The following is a 24,831-nucleotide window of genomic DNA, read 5'->3' on the forward strand; positions in this document are numbered from 1 at the left end:
CCTTGACTCTGTTTATTGCCACTGTTCTTGTCTGTCCGTCTCCCCCGATTAGACTGTAAGCCCGTCAAACGTCAGGGACTGTCTCTATCTGTTGCCGACTTGTTCATCCCAAGCGCTTAGTACAGTGCTCTGCACATAGTAAGTGCTCAGTAAATACTATTGAATGAATGAATGAATGAAAGGATAAATTTGAAGTGTGTGAGGTCAGCTTGGTGCTTGGACTTTCGCCAGCAGCGCTAGCAGCTCGAGCATAGGAGCGTAGGAGGCGGACAGAGGAGGTGATCCAGGGCTGTGGGTTAGTGGAGCGAGAGCGGCGGAGGGAAAGTGGGGCGAGAGAGTCGAGATGAGTAGAGAGGGTGGAGTTGAGAGCGGAGACCTGATCATCGAGAGTGGGAAGTGAGGACAGGGCGACAAGGTGAGGACAGATGCTTTTGGAAAGACGGATGGCATCAAGAGAGCGGAGGTCTCTGTGGGGCAGTAGCGAAGATTTGCGGGGGAGGGAGTGTGAGAGATGAGGCAGGTGAGAAGGTTATGGTCAGAGAGAGGGATTTCAGTTGGTGAAGGAGGAGATAGTGCAGCGGTAGGAGATGACGAGATCGAGGGTGTGACTGAGTCGGTGAGTGGGCGCGGTATGGTGGAGCAGGAGGTCGGCAGAGTCGAGGAGGGATAGCAGGCGGGCGGCAGAGGAGTCATCGTGTACATCCATATGGATGTTGAAGTCTCCGAGAATCAGAGTGGGCAGAGAGAAGGAGAGAAGGAAGGTGAGAAAGGGGTCTAGGTAGTTGAAGAAGTCAGAGGTGGAACCAGCAGGGCGGTAGATGACAGCAACAAGTATCTGGAGGGGGTGGTAAAGGCGAATGATGTGGGCTTCGAAGGGGGGGAAGGAGAGGGAGGGGGTAGGAGGGATAGTGAGGAAGCGGCAACAGGGTGAGAGGAGGAAGCAGACGCCTCCTCCCTTACCGATGAGTCTCGGGGAGTGGGAGAAGGAGAGGCCTCCGCTGCAGAGAGCGGCAGCGGAGACCGTGTCTTTGGGAGTGAGCCACGTTTCCGAAAGGGCGAGGAGGAGGAGAGAGTGGGAAAGGAAAAGGTCATGGACGAAAGGTAGTTTACCTGTAATGGAGCGGGGGTTCCAGAGGTCACACTTGAAAGTAGCTGTGGGTGCAAGGGGGGAAGGGGAGGGAGAGCGGGGGGAGGGGAGGGTTTGGATGGGAAGGAGGTGGCGGGGCCCTGGATGGGGAGAGGGGGATGAGGGGTAGCGGTGGCGAAGGAGGACTGGGATGGGGCGTGGGTGGGGAAGAGGGAAGGGGGGAGGGGGTGAGGAGGGCGTTTGGTGGGGAGGAGAGTAGGGGGAGGGGGAAGAGGGGTAGCGCTGGTAAAGTGGGGTTCTAGGACGGGGGGGGGGGGTGGAGGAGACAGAGGAGAGAGCAGGAAAGAGCTGAGCGAGAGAGGGGAAGGGGAAGGGGAGGATAGGAAGGGGCGGGAGGGAGGAGGCGGGGAGTGGATGGCAGCACTGACAACAATAAACAGTAACAAACGAAATCGGTAATATAGCAACATGATACAGTATGATACAATACAGTAGTGTTAATAAGCGGGCAATGACCAGGGTCGGGGGTAGGCTCGATTAAGGGTCGACCTGATCGAACTCCAAGTCAGGCAGCTGGTGAGGCCAGAGAGGTGGGTGGCAGCACTGACGACAATAAACAATAACAAGCGAAATCGGTAATATAGCAACATGGTACAGTATGATACACTACAATAGTGTTAATAAGCGGACGATGACCAGGGTCAGGGGTCGACCCGACCCGATCAAACTCAAAGTCAAGCGGCTAGCAGCTGAGAGAGTCCCAGAGCTCATGACCAAATGTCCCTGAGGCGGTGGTGGGGGCCCTGAGGTTGTCCGGGGTGGGTGGCGGCCGTAGGCGGCGGCTAAGGTAAGGTAACATGGTGAGAACAAGGACGTCGTCGCCTGGGGCGGGGGCGGGAGAGATGAATCACCTCAAGGGGGAAGAGGGAGTGAGGCCTTCCCAAAATGGCCGCTTCAGGCGGAGTCGGGGGGCGGTTGGGGAGCACAATGTCCCCGGGCCCGAGCAGGGGGGCACAATGTCCCCAGGGTCAAGAAGGGGAGCACAGTGTCCCCGGGCCCGAGCAGGGGAGCGCAATGTCCCCAGGCCAGAGCAGAGGGTGTGGAATGGGAACTGGTGGCTGGGGGTCTGTGGGGGCGAAGATCCTTAGTGTCGGAGTTCCCGAGCGGGGGTGCGGAGGTCCAGATTGAGACAGGATGAGGCCGGCGTGGGTCCAGGCTGTCCGAGGCTCAGCTCCCCGGGGGAGGCGGAGGAGGTGCAGATGAGTCGGCGAGCAGCAGGCGAAGGGGGGGCTTGTCGGGAATCGGGGCCGGGTGGGCCAAGGCTGGGCCTCAGGGGAGCAGAGATCCCCAGCCCACGTGGTAGTGGCTCAAAGGCTCTGGGCAATGACAAGGCTCAGCTTCCCGGGAGAGAGAGGTGGTCCCGGCGTGGATGAGTCGGCGGTCGGTGTCCAAAAAGCAGCTGAAGTTGGCGGTTTGTGGCCAAAAAGTCTGCTAAAGAGCTAGCCTGGAAATGGGGGGCGGGCAGTCCAAGGACCCGCTGCCTGGGAGGAGAGCCCCCGAGTCCATGCGGTCGCCGATTCAGTTGGGAACAGGCGCTTAATCTGTGCAGAGCACTGTACTAAACACTTGGAAAGTATAAGTCGGTTACAGATAGAGTCAATCCCTACCCAACAACGTGCTCATAGTCTAGAAGTGGGGAAAGAGTCAACAAAACAAAACAAGTGGACAGGCATCAATAGAATGGTCATAGTGCATGAGGAAAGTAATGTAAATAGACTTCCTTCCTGCATTCATTTGCTTGTTGCTTGCAAAGCCTGTCTGTCTTTGAGGCTGTCTCTCAGTGTCTTCTATTCCCAAAGCCTCTGCAGTGGGAAAGCAGGTCCTTTCCCAGTTGCTGCCTACCAGGCCGGACTTTCTATTTCTTTGGTCTTCCAACAGTCCATTCCAATATTATTGATTCAGACTGTGTTTTAGTATTTTTTTATGTTCTTGTTTTGTTCATATGGCTTGTGGTTGCCATTTTTGAGTTGCTCGTTCAGCATCGGTTTAGCTAATCTGTTGTTTTCTATGCTTTTTATAGATCCCCCACAGAGAAGGTAAATGGCTGGTAGCTGACGGTGTTCCAGGCCATTTCTTGTAATCCTATCATCTCATATGAGGCAGACTATGGTTCTGGGGGGATGCTGATGACTTTCTTCCTGAAACTGGTTGTTTCTTCTGTGGTACTTCCAGGTCTCGCAGTCACATGCAAGTGTGAGTGCCACATCTTGTGTTGGGAGATGAAATTCGATTTACAGGTCTGCCCAAAGCTTTGATTTTGGTCTCTTGAGGGAAAGGACAGGTGCTTAGTGGATGTGGACCTTTCTGTCATATTCTCTCTCAACTCCAAGTTATAATGTTGCCCCATGTACCCAGATGAATCTTCCATTTTCTTTGGATATTATTCACAAATTTATAAATGTACCCAATCTTCTAAGGTAGCAGCATCACCAAGTGGGAAGAATCCAAGCCTGGGTGGTCAGAGGATCTGTCTTCTAACCGCCTATCCGTTTTGGGAATTTGGTTAAGTCACTTACTTTCTCTGGGTCTGTTTCCTCATTTGTAAAAAAGGGATTGAATACTTAGACTGTGAGCCCCATGGGAGACTGAGAATATGCCCAACCTAATTATCTTGTATCTGCCTCAGTTTTTAGCTAGTGCTTGATACATAGTAAGTACTTAGCAAATACTATTCATGATCATTATTATTATCATATTCATGCTTATTATTTAGTATAATGTGCAAAAAACAAATGAACTTTAATGAAGTGTGTCTACTTTCCTGTTTATTATAATGATATTGAGATGATATAAATTTACATAAATTCTACTTGAATAAAGTTACAGATGACAGCCATTCAGTGAGAGCTCAAAGCTGGACACTAACTCCAACTGTGGGTGATTTGATAGATAAAGACAGTTGTTCCTCCATGTGAGTACTTTTCTTTCTCTCATCTCTGTACAGTAATAACCAATCACCTACAAATGATTCTACACTATATACATTCCAAGAAACACCAGAGGAAATCCTTAAATGAGAACGTTTAATTACATTATTTCTAGTTAAGCATTTTTAATCCCATATAGCTTTCAGCTCACAAATATAAAATGTTTCATGGGAACACTTTTCAGATGAGAATTTATCTTCCAATCCATAATACATACAGCTTCCTCTAGAGAACTGGTCTTGCACAGATAACCTGTGAAGAAAGAGACATCATATCTATAAGCCCCTTTTAAATACATTTGACCCAAGTAAAGCTATATAACAGTCTAAATGTAGAAATAGAGGCAAAACCAGCAGGAAAGAATTTGTAAAGAAGACAAGAGAGGAAGTCAGAAAATTGAATTCCCAATCTTATTGCCTTAGCACCATGAGCTTTGGGTACTTTTCTCTGTTTTCTGGCAGTAAGTAGCTCATATTTATGAAACAGGGTCATATTTGGAAAATTAAAGGGAATGAGTTTCCTGAATCCATGGAAAGCTTAGAAAATCATTAATCACTGAAGAAGGCAAGTGAACCCCAGAAAAGAGTTGATTGGATTCATGTTCACTTTTACAAGATGATGCAAAAGGCAGAGGTTTGTTAGCAGGATTAGAGGTCCTGGTCTAAATTAATTAAACAACACTGAAATCTTCTTGAAAGTTAAAGTCATATGATTGGTGGTGAGTGGTCTATGCAACTAAAAACTATAATGTTCCTAAATTTGTAATGACGGCCTGGAGAAGTCCATTTTCTCATGTGTTCTCTCAGATAATCATTAAAACACAATGAGTGGATGGACAAGATGTTGCTCAATTACTCATGTCCCAGGAAATGAGAGAAACTCAGGGAGGTAAGGTGCATCCTCTCTTATAGCTGGTTTTACAAAGAAACATAGTCTTCTCTTTTCTGACACAAATGGGAAGTGCAGAGTTGTACTCAGGTTGTTATGCTGCGCCATTCATAAAAAAGTCCCTGAATTCTGAATTTAAGGTACTGGACTTCTCCTTTATTCAACTGGTAGAATGGCCCATTGGGCAGAGCCAGTTACATCCCGCCACAAAGGAGATAAATTTACAGGTCATGGGAGAGACCAGATCCATCCTCCCACAGCCAAGGTCCACTAGAGTTGCTCAGAGACAGTCCAATCCAATAATAAGACACCACAAGTTTCAGAAAATCCTGGATGGAACCACAGCCAAACCATGAAGACGTGATGATGATGATGATGATGGTATTTAAGGGCTTGCTATGTGCCAAACACTGTTCTAAGTGCTGCGGTGGCTACAGGGTAATCAGGTTGTCCCATGTGGGGCTCACGCTTTTAATCTCCATTTTCCAGATGAGGTAACTGAGGCACAGAGAAGTAAAGTGACTTGCCCACGGTCACACCGCAGACAAGTGGCAGAGCCGAGATTAGAACCCACGTCCTCTGACTCCCAAGCCGGAGCTCTTTTATTTCCTGTTATTCTCTTTGATGGCTTCTGGGCATTTTGGGAGATATTGGTTGATGAATAAACAATATTTATTACCCAAATTAGAAAGTTCTAAATGACCATCAAATTGCCTTCTACCTTGGACACTCTAAGATACAAACTATCACCTTAAGGAACTTTCCACACATAGCTAGAAAAAGCAATGATACAGACATATTTTGGTTGTACAAAAATGTGTCATAAATAAGCTTTATGAAGATATCAACTCCATTCACAATCACTGAGAAGCAATATGCTTACTGGTTAGAGCATGGGATGAGGCTCACATTTTCAATCCCCATTTTACAGATGAGGTAACTGAGGCACAGAGAAGTGAAGTGACTTTCCCAAGATCACAGATAAGTTGAGTGGCGGCGTAGGATTAGAATCCATGACCTTCTGACTCCCAGGCCCTTAACCTATGTTCCCCCATGTTCCTTCTCAATCAGAGGTGTCAAAACGTCTCAGTGAGCTAATTGTAAATCAGTTCCTCAGTGGAAGAATCAGAAGTGTCAAAAATTGAAAATGTCATGCTGCTATTCCAACACACTGTCTTGATTTCCATTATTTACCCCCCTAGAACAACTATCAGAATTTCAAATATGAGAGAATGCACTTGCAACTCCTCCCTGTCTTCTATCTTCAGGAGACTGGAATTCATACTTTGACAGGCAGTTTGACTCTCTTGCCAAGTCCTGACTTCTGTAGAAATGTAATAACACTTCCCTCTGTTCCTGATCCAGTTCTCTGGGCAAGAGGCAGAATAGCATCCTAGAGATAGAAAAGAGAAAATTATCAGTCAGGTATTTCCATCTTGCAATTTTATAGCAGGTCCATATTTCCAAGCATTTCATTTCAGTGAGGTCCTGGAAACATCCCTGCAAAGAAGGGGAGGAGCAGGGATTATTATCCCCACTTTATAAATGGGGAAATGGGGAATAGTATTAAGTAACTCGCTCAAGAAAGCATTGAAAACCAGTGTTGGAATCGACACGTGAAATCATGGCTTCTGACTTCCAGACTTGCTTTTCTCATAATGATAAATTTATAATGGTTGTGTTTATTGGTCCTTCTTTTTAAATATGATACTATTGATGATGGGTTACTAAACATTTGGACAGATCTGACAGAAAAGGTGGATGCTTGACCAGGATTTCCTTCCAGATCCATCGTAAATATTACACATCCACAACAATTAGATCTCCTCTTCTTGCCTCCACATTAGGAATGGGTGTCAATCCTGGGACCAGAAGAGGCATAGAGGCATTGGTTGCCTAGGCTCATTTGGGGTTGGCTTCACTAGTGCAATGTTTGCTTCACGTGTGAGGCAGAGAGAATCCTCTCAAAGAGATTGGCTTGCTTTTAGCAGTTGTTGTAAGAAATCTGGCCAAGGATCAGAAATGTGGGTTCAATTGACAAACTTGCTTTCCTGCAGGTTGAAAATGAGAAAAGATCGTACCACCTACCTCTTGGGGATGTGGTGGTGGGAACTTCGAAAGAGCTCTCAGGTCCTTGGTAAGAAGAGTCTAAAGACATTTCCAAGAGTATTATCAGTTATCATGATTATTCCTAAAAGCATGATTAAAATAGAAGCAGGTCAGAGTGGATAAACTGTATCATCTCTCTACTATTTCAGAGGGGAAAATAGCCATTTCACTGACTTGTTCTGGAGTAGATCATTGTTTTGGTTACATCCAGATGCCATGAGGGCCAGGGCTAGGACCCCCAGAGTCCCAGCCAGGAAGTCCCAGCCAGGAGCCGCCAGGGAGTAGACATGGAATCTGGCAAAGAGGGAAAGGGACATAGTAAACAGAGGGAGAGGAAGAATGTGCCACACTTCTTCGTGGGCCAGAAATGGCAGACATCACCCCTTAGGTACTACAGATTTTCACCGACCTGGATCCCCTTCTTTCCTTCCCCACTCTCCTTCCGCAGTCAGGTTGTTATCATTATTTAGGGCTCATTGACATATCCCCTTCAAGGACTAAGGACTCCCCCATTCGATTATTAGGGGCAGATACTAAGAATTGTGGTATTTGGTAAACATATGTTCCAGGCACTGTAATAACTCCTGCCTGTTTACCTGTTTTGATGTCTGTCTCCCCCTCTAGACTTTGAGCCCATTGTGGGTAGGGATTGTCTCTATTTGTTGCTGAATTGTACTTTCCAAGTGCTTAGTACAATGCTTTGCACACAGGTGCTCAATAAGTGCGATGGAATGAAAATGAAAGTCCTGAGGTGGATCCAAACAAATTGGGTTGATCGCATTCCCTGTCCCAAAATGGGGCTCACAGTCTCAATCTCCAATTACAGATGAGGTAACTGAGGCACAGAGAAGTAAAGTGTTTTGCCCAGGGTCACACGGCAGACAAGTGGCAGAGGCAGGATTAGAATCCATGACCTTCCGACTCCCAGGCCCCTGCTCTATTCGCTATGCCTTGCTGCTTCTCAATACATATTGTTGCAAATCCAGCGAGGGGTTGTTCTTGGAATCTTATGCCATTGAGGAAGCCCCTGATTTTCCAGGGAGCCACTAGCCAAAATCGTTTTTTAAGACCAACTACCACTTTGAGTGTCTTTTAAAATCATTCCCCTCTCCACACTTTTCATTCACGATGTCCGACGAAATCAATAACATGCTAAATTCAGTGTCCCCGAGACAGCAGGAAAATATAGATCAAGGATTAAGGTCCTTGTGATATGTCTTAGTGTGAAGAGCACGGGACTGCGAGTCAATAGACCTGCATTCCCACTACAGCTCCATCACTTGCAAGCTGTGTAAACTTGGGTGAATCACTTTACTTCTCCGTGCCTCAGTATCCTCATCTCTAAAATGGGGATTTAATGTGTTGAATAGATCTTCCAACTTAGACTGGTAGCCCCATGTGGGACAAGAACTATCCTTGTGAATGGCAGGGGGCTTGGAACATAGAGAACACCTAATAAATACACAATTATTGCCATTCTCGTAAGTTTTGCGATGTGCTATACCGCCTTTCTTCACATGTTACATCAACTCTTCGACTCCTGAGATGGCTTCATTTTCCCGGAAGCAGCATGGCCTAGTGGATAGAGCACGGGCCTGGGAGTCAGAAAGTCAAGGGTTCTAACGCCAGCTCCACCACTTGACTGCTGTGTGACCTTGGGGAAGTCACTTAACTTCTCTGTGCCTCAATTCCCTCATCTATAAAATAGGGATTAAGACTGTGAGCCCCATGTGGAACAGGGACCATGTCCCTTGTATCTACCCCAGCACTTAGAAGAGTGCCTGATCAGCGTGGCTCAGTAGAAAGAGCGTGGGCTTTGAAGTCAGAGGTCATGAGTTCGAATCCCAGCTCTGCCCCTTGTCAGCTATGTGACTGTGGGCAAGTCACTTCACTTCTCGGTGCCTCAGTTCCCTCATCTGAAAAATGGGGATGAAGACTGTGAGCCCCACGCGGGACAACCTGATTCCCCTGTGTCTCCCCCAGCGCTTAGAACAGTGCTCGGCACATAGTAAGCGCTTAACAAATACCAACATTATTATATAGTAAGCACTTAACAAATACCATGATGATGATGATTATTTTTATTACATGGGCTATATTCTGCTCATCCCTCTCTGCAAAAGACAGATGCTCAAAGATATGAAATAACCTTTGGGAGTATGTGTGGGGGATCAAATACAAAAATCTAAGAGGCAGGTTAAATGTGTTGCACCCTGACAACAACCTTGAAGAAATCCTGACAGTCTTGTCATTGTCTGAGTATGATCATCTGAATCTCTAATTGGCTGTCCAAGCAGCTCAACATTAACATGTCCAAAACAGACCACATCTTCTACACACACTCTGTACCCGACCTGTCTCTGCCATCATCATAGGCGGCACCACCATCCTCCCTGTCTCCCGACCATGTAAACTTGGCATCATCCCCAACTCATCTCTCTCATCCAAGTGCCGACCTTGCTGCCTCTCGTCTCTCCCCACTCCAGTTCATACTTCACTCTTCGGCCCAGATCATTTTTTCTAAAAATCATTCACTTCATTTCTCCCCTCTCATCCAGAACCCCCAGTTTTCACCCCACTGCCTCCAATTTAAACAGAAACTCCTTACATTGGCTTTAAAGCACTCCAACACCTTGCCCCGCTCCTATCTTATCTCATTGATTTCCTGTTGCAACTTAGCCCACATAATTCGCTCATCTAACTCCAAAGTGCTCACTATACCTCAAACTAATCTGTCTTGCTGCAAACCCTTGCCCGTATCTTATCTGTGCACCGAAACTCCCTTCCATTTTATATACCACAGAACATCACTCTCCCCAGCTTCAAAGCCTATTAAAATCACATCTCCTCCAAGAGACCTTCGGCGATGAAGCCCTTATCTACTCTAAATCCTCTCCTTTCTTGTTGCCTATGAAATGGGATCTGTAACCTCTGAGCACTTGATATTTACTCACCCTCATCCCTGCAGCACTTATGTACATTTTTTTATGGTATTTGTTGAACGCTTACTTTCTGCCAGACATCATCCTAAATACTGGGGTAGTTAGAAGATAATCAGGTTGGACACAGTCCCCATGCCACATAGGGCTCACAGTCTTAGTCCCCATTTTACTGATGAAGTAACTGCGGCACAGAGAAGTTAAATGACTTGCCTGAAGTCACACGGAGGACCTCTGGTGGAGCTGGTATTAGAACCCAGATTCTTCTGACTTCCAGGCATGTGTTCTATCCACTAGACCACTCTGCTTTTCCTGTACTTTATTTCAATGACTTGTCTCCTCTTTTAGACTGTATGCTCCTTATATAATATAGTACCCTCCCAAATGCTTAATACAGGGCTTAGTATAGTGTATGCTTTTCAAATGCAATCCCGACTTCGAAAAATACTTTAAGATCACAGTCATCGCAATGTGTATAGTATAGGATACTCAAAAAGTGAAAAACAGCAGACATGGAACTTGCCCTCGAGTTGAACCACCATCTTTCCTGACTCATAAACCCACAACCTTGACATTATCCTCGACTCTTATGTCTCTCATTCAACCTACGTATTCAATTGCTACAATCCTCTCCATCCTAACTGCGACCACCTTAATCCAGATGCTTATCCTCTACTGCCCTGATTACTGCTTCAGCTTCCTTGCTGATCTTCCTGCCTCCTGTCGCTCCACACTCCAATGCACACTTCATTCGCCCTGATGACTTTTCCACAAAATGGTTCAGTCCACATGGTCTGACTCCACAAGACCCTCCAATGGTTGCCCATCTGACCTCTGCATCACTGAAAAATGCTTCACTGTAGGATTTAAAGCATTCCATCACCTTAACCTTTCCTACCTCACCTACTGCTTTCCTACTATAACCCCCAAAACACACTCTGTTCCTCTGATGCCAACCAACTCACCGTTCCTCAGTCTCATCTATCTCACCACTTTCTCCTCACCCATAAGTTTCCTCTTGACTGGAATATCCACTCCCTACCCCCCTTCATATCCAGCAATCTCTCTCACTCTCCCCACCTTCAAAGACTTACTATAAGCAGATCCCCTCCTAGAGGCCTTCACCCTGATTAAGCCCTCATTTCTTCTTCTCCCACTCCCTTCTCAAATCTGCACCCTTCCCTCACCTGTCCCTCACCCCACACAGCACTTATGTACATATCTGTAAATTATTTATTCTAATGCCTGTATCCCCCTCTAGTCTCTAAGCTCATTGTGCATGGGTAACTTGTCTTCCTACTCTTTTATATCGTGCTCTACCCAGCACTTAGTACAGTGCTTTGCACACAGTAAGTGCTCATTAAATGAGATTATGTGCATAACCATAGTTCACATGTTCACATTAATATCTCTCTTCCCCTTTAGACTCACTGTGGGTAGGGAACGTTTGGCCAACTCTGTTATGCCAACTACCGTGTCTTTCAAGTTTTCCCAGTGCTTAGTATAGTGTGCTGTGCCTAGTAAGCACTCAGTAAACATGACTGAGATGGATGCTCATTAGGATTAGGGAACCTGTCTGCCAATTATTTTGTATTTTACTCTCCCTTGGCCTCAGTACAGTATTCTGAGCATAGTAAGCACTCAATAACTACCCCTAATCAATTGATTAATCACCGGTAAATCCAACCACTTATAACAGTTGTCTGCTGTATGACCTTGGGCTAGTCATTTCACTTCTCTGTGCCTCATTTACCTCATCTGTAAAATAGGGATTTAGACTGTGAGCCCCACGTGGGACAGGGACTGTGTCCAACCGATTTGCTTGCATCCATCTTAAGCACTTAGTACAGTGCCTGGCACATAGTCAGCACTTAACAAATATCACAATTATTATTATTATTGTTGTTAATATATCTTTGGGAGTTTTCACATCAGAGAATGAATTCAACTCTGTAAGAGGTAATGCAAAAATGGCATTTCCAGGAAACCGCCTTGTACTGTGTGAAATTTTCTCAATATTCTTTTATTCTCTTAAGGCACAGTAATCCCCTTATGAGGCAAGGGGAATTCAAATTAGTCTAGAGCTAATACTTCTCCTTAGCTGTTCCCCACAACGAAGGTAGGAAAAAACATACTGGGTACTCACTGGATGTAACACTTTGCCCTAATCCCTGGGGAAATTACAACAGAAGAAAGAATCACATCCCCATGCTAAATTTTCACCCCCTTATGGGGAATAAACTTAAAATATTTACTATAAAGTGATGATAAAAATTAATTGCATGGATAACTGTGAATACGCAAATATACACAAGTGCTGAGGAAATATAGAAATGAATAATGAAGCGTCACTGGTGGCATTGGTTTGGGGTTTATATGCACTTAAATCTAGACTGTGAGCCCATTGTTGGGCAGAGATGCTCTCTATTTCTTCCTGAATTGTACTTTCCAAGCATTTGCTACAGTGCTCTGCACACAGTGGGCGCTCAATGAATATGATTGAATGAATTAATGAATCCATAGCCTTTGGACACTTGGTACTCTTCCCACCCTCAACTCCACAGCACATACGTACATATCCATAATTTATTGATTTATGTCAATGTCTGTCTCCCCATCTAAACTGTAAGATCACTGTGGGCTGGGAACATGTCTACCAACTCTGTTGTACTGTACAGCAAGCACTTAGAATAGTGCTTTGCAGACAGTAAGGGCTCGATAAATACCCTTGATTAATTGATTTCCATAATCCACAGGTGTAGGAGAACGCTTAAGCAGAGAATTTTAAGGAACTGGAAATGCATACCCTTGCTAAAAATTACATTTTTCATAATGTATACTATCCAGGTTAGCCGTAGGATAGATGCCTTTACGTGCAGAGGGCATGGGTTTGAATCCCGACTCGGCCACTGGTCAGCTGTGTGACTTTGGGCAAGTCACTTAACTTCTCGGTGCCTCAGTTATCTCATCTGTAAAATGGGGATTAAGACTGTGAGCCCCACTGGGACAACCTGATTCCCCTGTGTTTACCCCAGCGCTTAAAACAGTGCTCGGCACAGAGTAAGCGCTTAACAAATACCAACATTATTATTATTATTATTACTTAATGACATCAATCCCAAACAATCTTAAGCAGTGCATCCTAAACAACACATTTCTAATTCCGTAATAGACAACTGTGGAAAAAACTTGGCATATATTCTAGTGGGCCTTGAAAGTTTGTTATTTTCCTTCTTTTGTCAGACTAGGGAGGTAAACTGCAAAAATGGAAAATACCTGCTCCAAGAAGAGATTTTCCAGGGTCTTTAGCATAGGAGTCAGGACCTGGAGACAGAGAGGTGGATGAGAAGATGAGGGATCCAACCAGCTCTATATCGCCCAGGGAGAAACTCAGTGAGAAACACTGCAGGTCTGGTGAGTCAGTAACAATTGTTCAGAACGAGCTGAGGGTGGAACAAAACTTCATTGCACAAACCTCCAAAAGGAACACACAGGAAGCCCTCACACTGCAACTGGTTTGAAGTGTATTTTATCTACTGTATTTCCTCAATGCTTTAATGTCTTTTATCTCTCTGAACTACTGGCTTGATAGCAATTGTCTTACGGGAGATGTTTAGAAGGGGCAGGTTCTGTGATACCATTAAGAGTTTAGGTCTAGATTCCCGTCATTTCCCACCATTATTTTTTTAATGGCATCTGTTAAGCGTTTACTGTAGACCACACACTGTCCTAACGGATGGAGTAGATACAAGTTAATCAGGTCGGACACAGTCCGCTTCCCACGTGGGACAAATGGGCCGAATCCCCATTTTACACCTGAGGTAACTGAGATACAAGGAAGTGAAGTGACTGGCTCAAGGTCTCACAGCAGACAAGTGGTGAAGCTGGGATTAGAACACAGGTCCTTCTGACTTCCAGGCCTTTGCTTTATCCACTAGTTGATGCTGCATCACAACATCTGTATATTTTTCCAGTAAGAGTACACAGAATATGCTGTTTCAGGATCAGGACCATGATGGATTCGTATTTCTGGTATTTGAAAGATATCTAGGTCACTTTCTCTATTATGGCATCACTATTTTTGTGTTCTCTGTGCCGGGTGTGTTCTCTGTGCCTGCAGAGCGCAAACTCTCTGTAGTTGAGTGGTGGCTACGTCTATGTGCTTTTTTGCGTAGACAATACCAGAACCAAATCTCCAGTCACAGATTACTGGAGCCTCTCCAGGCATCCTGAATGTTGGTATAACTCTCCTTATTCTGAATCAGTTCCACGGGCTGGTCCTGTCATCAGAATGGATGCCATTCAGAGTGGTCATTGTGTAGAAGGAAAGTAATGTAAATCGATTTCCTTCCTATGACTGTATTTTTGTTGCTTGCTTGTTGCTGTGCCTGGTTTTGAGGTGGCCACTTAGCAGTAGGGAAGCAAACCCTTTTGCAATTTCTACCCACCAGGCTGATCTTTCCACTTTCTTGGGCTTCCAACAGTCCATTCTTCTCGCGTTGTTTGAGGCTGTGCTTTAGTACTTTATGTTGTTATTCTGCTCTTATGACTTGCAGGTGCTGCTTTGGAGTTGCCAATTCAGCCTCTGTTTAGCTACTCTGCTGTCATCTATTCTTCTTATTCATCACATCCGGAGGAGGGAAGTGGCTGGTAGCTAGCCACAGTCCAGGATCTTGCTGGCAATCTTGTCATCAAATGTACGGCAAGGTATGGTTTTTAGATGAAGCTGGTTCATTCATTCATTCAATAGTATTTAATGAACGCTTACTATGTGCAGAGCACTGTACTAAGCACTTGGAGTGTACAAATCGGTAAGAGATAGAGATAGTCCCTGCCCTTTGATGGACTTACAGTCTAATCAGGTGAGACAGACAAAAACAATAGAAATAAATAGAATCAAGGGGATGAACATCTCATTAAAACGGTAGCAAATAAATAGAATCAAGGTGATGTACATCTCATTAGCAAAATAAATAGGGTAATGAAAATATATACAGTTGAGCAGATGAATACAGTGCTGAGGGGAGGGGAAGGGAGAGAGGGAGGAGCAGAGGGAAAGGGGGGAAGAGAGGGCTTAGCTGAGGAGAGGAGAAGGGAGGGTAGAGGGGGAGCAGAGGGAGCAGAGGGAAAAGCCCCTTTGCTCCCTCTGCTCCCCCCCTACTCCCCCCAGCCCCCCCTTCGCCTCTCCTCAGCTGAGCCTTCTCTTCCCCTCTACGTAGGGTTTTGAAGAGGGGAAGAGAATTAGTTGGTCTCACACCTCCTGAAACTGGCTGTGTCTTCTGGGGTAGGTTTGGGCCTGACAGTCCTATAGAAGTTTGAGTGCCACTTCTGGTCCAGGGAGATGGAATTACCACTCTTCCCAAAGTATTGAATGTGGCCTCTTGAGGGAAAGGGCAGGAATTTCCTGAATGGGGCCATTTGTCTTACTGTTCACTTCTTTTATAGTGGTGTGTGTTAAGCGCCAACTATGTGCCAGACAATCTAGTAAGATCTGGGGTAGATACAAGATCATCAGGACGGACAGAGTCCATGCCGCACAGATGGCTCACAGTCTTGTGGGAAGGAAATGTGTCTGTTTATTGTTTTGTACTCTCCCAAGTGCTTAGTACAGTGCTCTGCACACCTAAGCTCTTAATAAATATGACTGAGTGAATGAATGACCATTTTACAAATGAGGTAACTGAGGCACAGAGAAGTTAAGTGGCTTACCCAAGATCACACAGCAGACAAGTGGCAGGTCTGTAATTAGAACCCAGGTCCTCTGACTCCCAAGCTAATGCTCCGTCCCCTCGGAAATCCTGCTTCTCCTGACTGACTTGATTTTAAATTGCTATTTTGACCACAAATGGAGAAATATTTTCAATTTTCTTTCGCTCTCAGATTGAAGTTGATGAAATGTACTCAATTTTATTTGTAAAGAACAAACTGTAATTAGGAGTTTCCATATTTTCGGTTTATTACAGTCATGTTGATATAAGAGTTTACATAAATAATCCATGAATAAACGATAGTCATGTAGAAATCTACCTTATCAGCTGGAGATAACACCCAATTAATTGTGTGCAAATTGGTAGGTTAACTCAATCATTCTTCTGTCATTATTTCTCTTTATCTCAACAATTTATAACAGTAATCCCCGGAACCTCACACGAAGCGAAGCGGCACAGTATACATTCCAAGAGACAATCAGTGGTGTTTTGCGGCATTATAGAAAATCTCTTAAATGAAAATGTTTATCATGGAATTTCTAGTTGATAGAGCCTTTTTAAAGCCTATATTGCACTTTGCTTACAAATATATGTTGTTGAATGGTGACAGTCTTCAGATGAAAATTGATTAGAAAATCCATAATGTACACACCATCCCCTAAAGAAATGCTCTTGCTCAGATAACCTGTGAAGAAAGAGACATGATATCACAAGTATTTTCCAAACACATTTGAGGTGAGTAATGCAATATAACCTTCTAAATGTGGAAATAGAGGCAAGGTCAATGGGAAAGAATTTTACAAGACGAGAGCCAGGGCTAGAATATTGAATTTCCAATCTTATTTGCACACCACCATGAACTACAGGTGTGTTTCTTTGCGTTCTGACAATGAATAGTTCATAGTCATGAAATAGTCATATATTGATACTTAAAAGAAATGAGTTTCCTGAATCCATGGAAAACTTTGAAAATCATTAATCAGAAAAGAGGATGTGATTCCCAGGAAAGGTTTGATTGAATTCAAGATATGTTCACTGTCATAAGATGATGCATAAGGCATAGGTTTATTAGGGGGGTTGGAAGTCCCGATCTAAATGAATTAGACAACACCGACACCTTGATGATAATTAGTCACATGATCTCTAGTCAGTGGTCTATGCAACTAAAGTCTATAATATCCCTGAATTTGTAATGCAGACCTGGAGATGTACATTTTCTCACTTATTTTCTATCAGATAATTACTAAAACACAACCAAAGAATGGACAAGGAATTGCTTTATTACTCAACCCTCAGGGAATGACAGAAAATCAAGGACCTAAGGGGTGTCTTCCCTTGTAGCAGGTCAGAAGCAGAAAAGTAGTCTTTTCTCTTTCTGTGACACAAACGGGAAAAGCATGGTCGGGCTCAAATTGTTATGCTGCTACAATCTTACAAAAGTCCCTGAATTCTGAATTTTTGTTCATGCCTTTCTCCTTTATACAACTGGGAGAGCAGCCTTTAGGGCAGAGCCAATTACATCCCGCCACTAAGGACATAAACTTACAGGTTGTGGGAGAGACCAGATCCATCCTCCCACCGCCAGGGTTCATCAGGGCCACGCCGAGACAGTCCAGTCCAGTAATAAGACTTCAAAAGTTTCAGAAAATCCTGGATGGAACAACAACCAAACCATGAAGACACATTTCCTGTTATTCTCTTTCACAGCAGCAGGGCATTTCAGGGGGGATATTGGTTGGAGCATAAACAGCTCAGTTCAGAGAAGCAGCATGGCTCAGGGGAAAAGCCTGGGCTTGGGAGTCAGAGATCATGGGTTCCAATCCCAGATCTGCCACTTGTCAGCTGTGTGACTGTGTGTAAGTCACTTCACTTCTCTCTGCCTCAGTTACCTCATCTGGAAAATGGGGATTAACTATGAGCCTCACGTGGGACAACCTGATTACCCTATATCTACCCCAGCTCTTAGAACAGTGCTCTGCACATAGTAAGCACTTAACAAATACCAACATTATTATTATTATAGACATTATTCATTACCAGAATTAGAAAGCTCTAAATAACTGGCAGATTGTCTTCAGCCCCAGATACCAGAAGGCACAAACCATCTCCTTCCTGGGGCTGGAAAAAGTAATGACACAGATATACTTTTGATTCTATAAAACCGTATCTTAAAGAAACCTTATAGAGATATAAGATTCACTAAGAATCACTGAGAAGCATCATGGTCTGATGGATAGAGCACGGAGCCAGAGTCAGGGACCTGGGTTCTAATTCTATCTCCACTTCATCTCTGCTTTGTGATCTTGGATGAATCACGTAACTTCTCTGTGCCTCAGTGATCTCATCTGTAAAATGAAGATTGACTGTGACCCACATGTGGGACAGGGTCTGTGATCCATCCGATAAACCCGCATCTGTACGAGTGCCTGGCACGTAGTAAGAATTTAACCAACCCTATTTAAAAAGAAAACTATAAGCAAATGAAGTGTTTACAAAAGAAAGTGTGAAAATCAAGAGTGAAGAATTCATTGTGGGAGAAAATCAGGAATAGGGGAGACGAGGCAGTAATTTTGAGGGTCTATATGTTAAGATTAAGACACAGTTACTTACTTCCTTTAGATGAAATAGGAATAATGCAGATATTATGCACGTTTTGTAGAAACATTCATCTTTTTCCTGGGTTACAAAGCAGGGGGAATTTATTCTAGATGCAGAAATAGAGTGGGAATGGAAGGTAAATTCTACCAGACCTGGTCCCTCTGTAAGAGAATGAATGACAACTAGATGGTGAGAAGAAGCATGAGTTGGTGAAAGAGAGGGGTTGGCTGTCAGGAATCCTAGGTTCTAATTCATTCATTCAATAGTATTTATTGAACGCTCACTATGTGCAGAGCACTGTACTAAGCGCTTGGAATGTACAAATCAGGAACAGATAGAGACAGACCCTGCCCTTTGATGGGCTTACAGTCTAATCGGGGGAGACAGACAGACAAGAACAATGGCAATAAATAAAGTCAAGGGGAAGAACATCTCATTAAAACAATAGCAAAAAAATAGAATCAAGGTGGTGTACATCTCATTAACAAAATAAATAGGGTAATGAAGATATATACAGTTGAGTGGATGAGTACAGTGCTGAGGGGATGGGAAGGGAGAGGGGAAGGAGCAGAGGGAAATGGGGGAGAAGAGGGTTTAGCTGTGGAGAGGTGGGGGGAGCGGGTAGAGGGAGCAGAGGGAAAAGGGGAGCTCAGTCTGGGAAGGCCTCTTGGAGGTGGTGCGCTTTAAGTAGGGTTTTGAAGAGGGGAAGAGAATTAGTTTGGCGGAGGTGAGGAGGGAGGGCATTCCAGGACCGTGGGAGGACATGGCCCAGGGGTCGACAGCGGGATAGGCGAGACCGAGGGACGGTGAGGAGGTGGGCGGCACAGGAGCGGAGCGTGCAGGGTGGGCAGTAGAAAGAGAGAAGGGAGGAGAGGTAGGAAGGGGCAAGGTGATGGAGAGCCTTGAAGCCTAGAGTGAGAAGTTTTTGTTTTGTGCGGAGGTTGATAGGCAACCACTGAAGGTGTTTAAGAAGGGAAGTGACATGCCCAGAGCGTTTCTGCAGGAAGATGAGCCGGGCAGCGGAGTGAAGATAGACTGGAGCGGGGCGAGAGAGGAGGAAGGGAGGTCAGAGAGAAGGCTGACACAGTAGTCTAGCCGGGATATTACGAGATCCTGTAGCAGTAAGGTAGCCGTTTGGGTGGAGAGGAAATGGCAGATCTTGGTGATATTATAAAGGTGAGACCAGTAGGTCTTGGTAACCGATCGGATGTGTGGGGTGAACGAGAGAGCTGAGTCAAAGATAACACCGAGGTTGCGGGCCTGAGAGATGGGAAGGATGGTCGTATCATCCGCGGTGTTAGGGAAGTCTGGGAGAGGACCGGGCTTGGGAGGCTCCGCCATGGGGTGCTGTCCACTTTTGGGCAAGTTACATAACTTCTCTGTGCTTCAGTTTCCTCATCTATAAATATGAGGATTTTACTCTATCTCTTTCAACTGTAGAGCCGCATGTTATGACATGGACTTCAGCAATCCGGTTACACTGTACCTACCCAGGCCCTCGGTAAAGGGCTTTACAAATAGTAAGTGCTTAATAAAAATGATTGTATTAGTACTATTTCCAAGGTTCATCCTCACGTTCTACCCTTAGCCTGACTCTGGGTTCCCAAAGGTCATATTAGACCCCTTGCACTAATGGAACCCGGGCCACTCTTCTCAATGATTCTCCAGTCATCAATGAATCCCTACTATTCATTGAACACCTCTTGTGTTTAGAGAACTCTATTAAGCTCTTGAGTAAAACAGAAACAATGTTCATATTCCCTAACCCGAGGGAGCCAGAAAACTAATTATGGTAGTAGGCAAACAAATCTTACTTAAAAACAGGGTGTGATGCAATTATATCAACGATATGAATAATCTTCGACCGTCATTATACTCCTCGTTTTTAAGAGAGGATCTTCAGTGCCTCACAATTATTACTGGAAAACCCAGCATTTCAGTATGGGAAGATTCAAGTGAATTAAGTCACTATTCTCACTATCTCATTGACTCTTACAATGTCCCCATGTTATTCATTCACTAGTATTTATTAAGTGTTTACAAATAAAGGACCCAGATTCCACTAGCTTTTTCCACCAGGGAAGTGGCCCTTCTTGGTGGTGTTATGAGCTCATTATAAATCAACCTCTCAGTGGAAAGATCAGGAGTGTCAAAAATTTCTTAGTGGTGTTATAAGCCCATTGTAAATCAATCACTCCGTGGAAAGGTCAGAAGCCAAAAATTGAGAATGTCATGTTACTATTCCAATACAGAGCCTTGATCTCCCTTATTTAACCTCCAGAATAACTATTAGAAATTCAAATACGAGAGACACACTTTCAACTCCTCCCTGTCTTCTATCTTCAAGAGGCTGGAATTCATGTTTTTACAAGCTGTTTGACTCCCTGGCCACGTCTTGGCTTCTGTAGAGATGTAATAACAGTTCCCTCTGTTCCAGATCCAGTTTTGTGGGCAGGAGAGAGAGTAATATCCTAGAGATAAAAAAGAGAAAACTAGTAATCAAGTAATTCCATTTGGCAATTTTATAGCAAGTCCACATAGCCAAGTTTTTCATTTCACTTTGGTCCTTATGTCCTGGCAACATCCCTGCAAATGTGGGGATAGGCAGGGAGTATTAGCTCCATTTTATGGATGAGGAAACCGAGGCATAATAAGATTGAGTAGCTTACCCAACAACGCACCAAAGGCCAGTGTAATAATTGTGATTAGAAATTATGACTACAGACTTTCAGTCATCCTTTTCTTAACGTTGAATCATCATCATATATTAAAATGATTATAATTATTATATATATATACATATATATTGGTCCTTCTTTTTCAAATATGATGCTAATGATGATGGAATACTAAACGTTTGGGCAAGTCTGTCAGAAAAGGTGGATGCATGACCAACCTTCCCTTCCACACCATTTGCACATATCTTTGCAACACAACCACAACACTTTTACCTCCTTTCCTTCACCCTCCTGCCTCCATGTGATAATAATAATAATAATACTAATGATAATGATATTTGTTAAGCGCTTCCTATGCATCAGGTGCTATTCTGGGATGGATACACACAAATTGTGTTGGAGAAAGTTCTCAAGTGGAACTCAGAGTCTCCTTCCCCATTTTACAGATGAGGTAACGGAGGCACAGAGAAGTGAAGTGACTTACCCAAGGTCATACAGCAGACAAATGGCAGACCTGGGGTTAGAACCTATGACCTATTAGAAACGGGCTTCAATAGGACCAGAAGAGGCATAGAGACATTTGTTTTTTAGATTTGTTTGGTTTTTGCTCAACCAATGTAATTAAGAATTTACAGCATATTAAGAAGTTTCAGCATATGAGGCAAGTAGAGTTTTCTCAAAGTATTTGTTTGCTTTACACAGTTTCACAGTTTCCCCTCTAGCTGGTTGTGGGCATGAAATGTGTCTGTTTATTTTTGTATTGTACTCTCCCATTTGCTTAGTACAGTGCTCTGCACACAGTAAAGTGCTCAGTAAATACCACTGCATGAATTGCTCTGGCAAATCTGGCCAAGGATCAGTCATGTGGGTTCAGTTTGGAAACTTGCTCTACTCCAGGTTGAGAATCAGAAAAGAAAAATTAGTATCACCTACCTCTTTGTGATGAAAAGTTGACAACTGAAAAGGGGCTCTCAAATGCTTGGTAAGAGTCTAAAGACATAAACAGGGGCATTATTAGTTATTATTGCTAAAAGGATGATTAAAATAGGGAACAGGGTAAAGTAGATAAACTTTATCATCTCTCTGCTATTACGGAGGGTGAAAATAGCTGTTTCATCAACCTGTTCTGGAGCCAATCATTATTTTGCTTCATCCAGATGTTACTTACGGGTTGCCATGAGGACCCCCAGTGCGAGCACGGATGCCATGAGGGCCAGGGCTAGGACTCCCAGAGTCCCAGCCAGGAGCCGCCAGGGAGTAGACATGGAATCTGGCAAAGAGGGAAAGGGACACAGTCATCAGAGAGAGAGGAAGAAATGGCAAATATCATCCCTTAGGGACGATAGTGACCCTGGCCTATAAGTTTTGACCAACCTGGAGCCCTTCTACTCTCCTCCACTCGCCTTCTCTTATCCTCCACAGTGATGTGGTTGTCGCTCTTCGGGACTCGACATACTCCAGGACTGTCAACCTCAATGACCGTTTGAGGACTAAAGACACCCTGACCTGGTTATTAGGAACTGATAATACATATTGATACAACTCCAACAAGAGGTTGCTCTTAGAATTTGATGCCATTCAGAAAGTCTGACTTCCCAGGGGACCGGTAGTTAAATATATATTCTAAGACAAAGTACTATTTAGAATGTTTAGAATTCAAATTTACCATTCTCATTTCTCCTCTCACCTCATTTAATTCCTAATGTCTGAAGAAATCAATTGAATGATGAATGATGGCATGATGAATTAAAGTTAAAGTTCTTGATATATGTCTTAGGAGATCTAAGTTCCAACTCTTAGAAAAGTAGTGTGGGTCAGTAGAAAGAGCCCGGGCTTTAGAGTGAGAGGTCGTGGGTTCTAATCCCAGCTCTGCTACTAATCAGCTGTGTGACCTTGGGCAAGTCACTTAACTTCTCTGTGCCTCAGTTACCTTAACTGTAAAATGGAGATTAAGTCTGTGAGCCCCACGTGGGACAACCTTATTACCTTGTAATAATAATAATAATAATGTTGGTATTTGTTAAGCGCTTACTATGTGCCGAGCACTGTTCTAAGCACTGGGGTAGACATAGGGGAATCAGGTTGTCCCACGTGGGGCTCACAGTCTTGATCCCCATTTTACAGATGAGGGAACTGAGGCACAGAGAAGTTAAGTGACTTGCCCACAGTCACACAGCCGACAAGTGGCAGAGCTGGGATTCGAACTCATGAGCCCTGACTCCAAAGCCCATGCTCTTTCCACTGAGCCACGCTGTATCTACCCCAGGGCTTAGAACAGTGCTTGGCACATAGTGAGAGTTTAACCAATACCATCGTCATCATCATCAACCCCAGCTCCACCACTTGCATGCTGTGCAAACTCAAACAAATGACTTTACTACTCTGTGGCTCAGTGTCCTCATGTGTAAAATGAGGATTGAATACTCATTCTCTCTCTCCCGACTTACATTCGTAGCCCCATGTGGGACAAGGACTATCATTCATTCATTCATATTTATTGAGCACTTACTGTGTGCAGAGCACTGTTTTAAGCACTCAGAAAGTACAATACAGAAAAAAGAGAGACAGTTCCTGCCCACAACGGGCTCACAGTCTAGAGGGGAGTGGAGACAGACATCAACACAAGTAAACAAGCACTCTAATGGGGAAAACTGACTTGAAAATATTTTCAATAAAGTGATCAGAAGAATTAATTGAATAGATAATTGAATATGCATAAATTACACAAGTGTTGAGGAAATGTAGGAATGAATAGCAAAATGCTGGTGGTGGGTTTGATGTGGGGTTTATTTTACACTTAAATCTGTACTCTTTGGACACTTGAGTAAACCCTCACCACCCTCAGCCCCTCAGCATTTGGGTTCATGTCCATAATTTATTGATTTATATTAATGTCTGTCTCCCTCATTAGACTGTAAGCCCAATGAGAGCGAGGAACCTATCCACCAACGCTGTTGTACTGTACAACAAATGCTTAGTACAGAGTTTTGCATGCAGTAGGGCTCAATAAATACCACTGATTTATTGCTATGGTTTGTGGTCTGGGGAATAAATCGAAGCCAGCTCTGATTGTCTTCTGGGAATATGAATACAGCTGAGATGTTAAGGAATAGAAAAATATAGGAGAGAATTAAAGTAATGACATTTTAGGACCCACAGGACCCTGGCTGAAAACTCTATTTTTCATATTAAGTATCCGTATTAGCAATGGGCTAGATGTCTTGAAGTTAAATACATCCAGTACAGAGTACTGAATGACAACAATCCAAAACGATGAATCTTGAACAACACATCTCTAATTTTCTAATAGACAAGGGTGGAGAAAACTTGGCATAGATTCTAGCAGGACTTAAAATTAGATCTCTTCCTTCTTTTCTCAAACTAGAGAGATAAATGGAAAAAATGGTAAATACCTACTTCAAGAAGGGATTTTCCAGTGTCTATGGCAGAGGAGAGGGACCTTGGAGACTGTAGGTTGGATGAGAAGCTGAGGATGCCGATCAGCTTTACGTCCTCCAGGGAGAAATCCAGTTAGAGACACTGCAGTTGTGGTGGCTCAGTGACAATTTTTCAGAATAACCTGAGGGCGGAACATATCTTCACTGCACAGAGGTCCGGATAGAACACACAGGAAGCCCTCACACTCTAATTGGTTTGAAGTCTGCTCTACCTCCCCTATTTTCTCAACACTCAAGGGTGTTTCATCTGTCTGAGCTACTGTTTCACAGCACTTGTTTTATGGGAAATGTTTATAAGCGACAGGTTCAGTGAAACCAATTTGAGATTATTTTTTAATGACATTTGTTCATTCATTCAGATGTATTTATTGCGCGCTCC

The 24,831-nt window shown here is 44.0% G+C and overlaps 2 protein-coding genes across 2 annotated transcripts; both read right to left on the reverse strand.

The window, feature by feature from the left end:
• Window positions 1-5,183: 5,183 nt before the first annotated feature.
• Window positions 5,184-7,120, reverse strand: LOC114817943 (NKG2-D type II integral membrane protein-like). Its single transcript, XM_039914442.1, has 4 exons — window positions 7,051-7,120; window positions 6,157-6,355; window positions 5,732-5,735; window positions 5,184-5,354 (listed from the first exon to the last, which is right to left on the reverse strand). Exons 1-4 carry the CDS (start codon window positions 7,118-7,120, stop codon window positions 5,184-5,186), a joined length of 444 nt encoding a protein of 147 aa, XP_039770376.1.
• An 8,796-nt stretch (window positions 7,121-15,916) lies between these two features.
• Window positions 15,917-24,544, reverse strand: LOC114817875 (NKG2-D type II integral membrane protein-like). The gene is made up of 6 exons (XM_029082428.1): window positions 24,408-24,544; window positions 22,163-22,264; window positions 21,928-21,984; window positions 20,633-20,787; window positions 17,265-17,368; window positions 15,917-16,403 (listed from the first exon to the last, which is right to left on the reverse strand). Exons 2-6 carry the CDS (start codon window positions 22,257-22,259, stop codon window positions 16,283-16,285), a joined length of 534 nt encoding a protein of 177 aa, XP_028938261.1. The 5' UTR covers window positions 22,260-22,264; window positions 24,408-24,544; the 3' UTR covers window positions 15,917-16,282.
• Between the last annotated feature and the right edge of the window lie 287 nt (window positions 24,545-24,831).

The sequence above is a fragment of the Ornithorhynchus anatinus genome, chromosome 17, assembly GCF_004115215.2.
Source record: "Ornithorhynchus anatinus isolate Pmale09 chromosome 17, mOrnAna1.pri.v4, whole genome shotgun sequence".
Taxonomy (NCBI): domain Eukaryota; kingdom Metazoa; phylum Chordata; class Mammalia; order Monotremata; family Ornithorhynchidae; genus Ornithorhynchus; species Ornithorhynchus anatinus.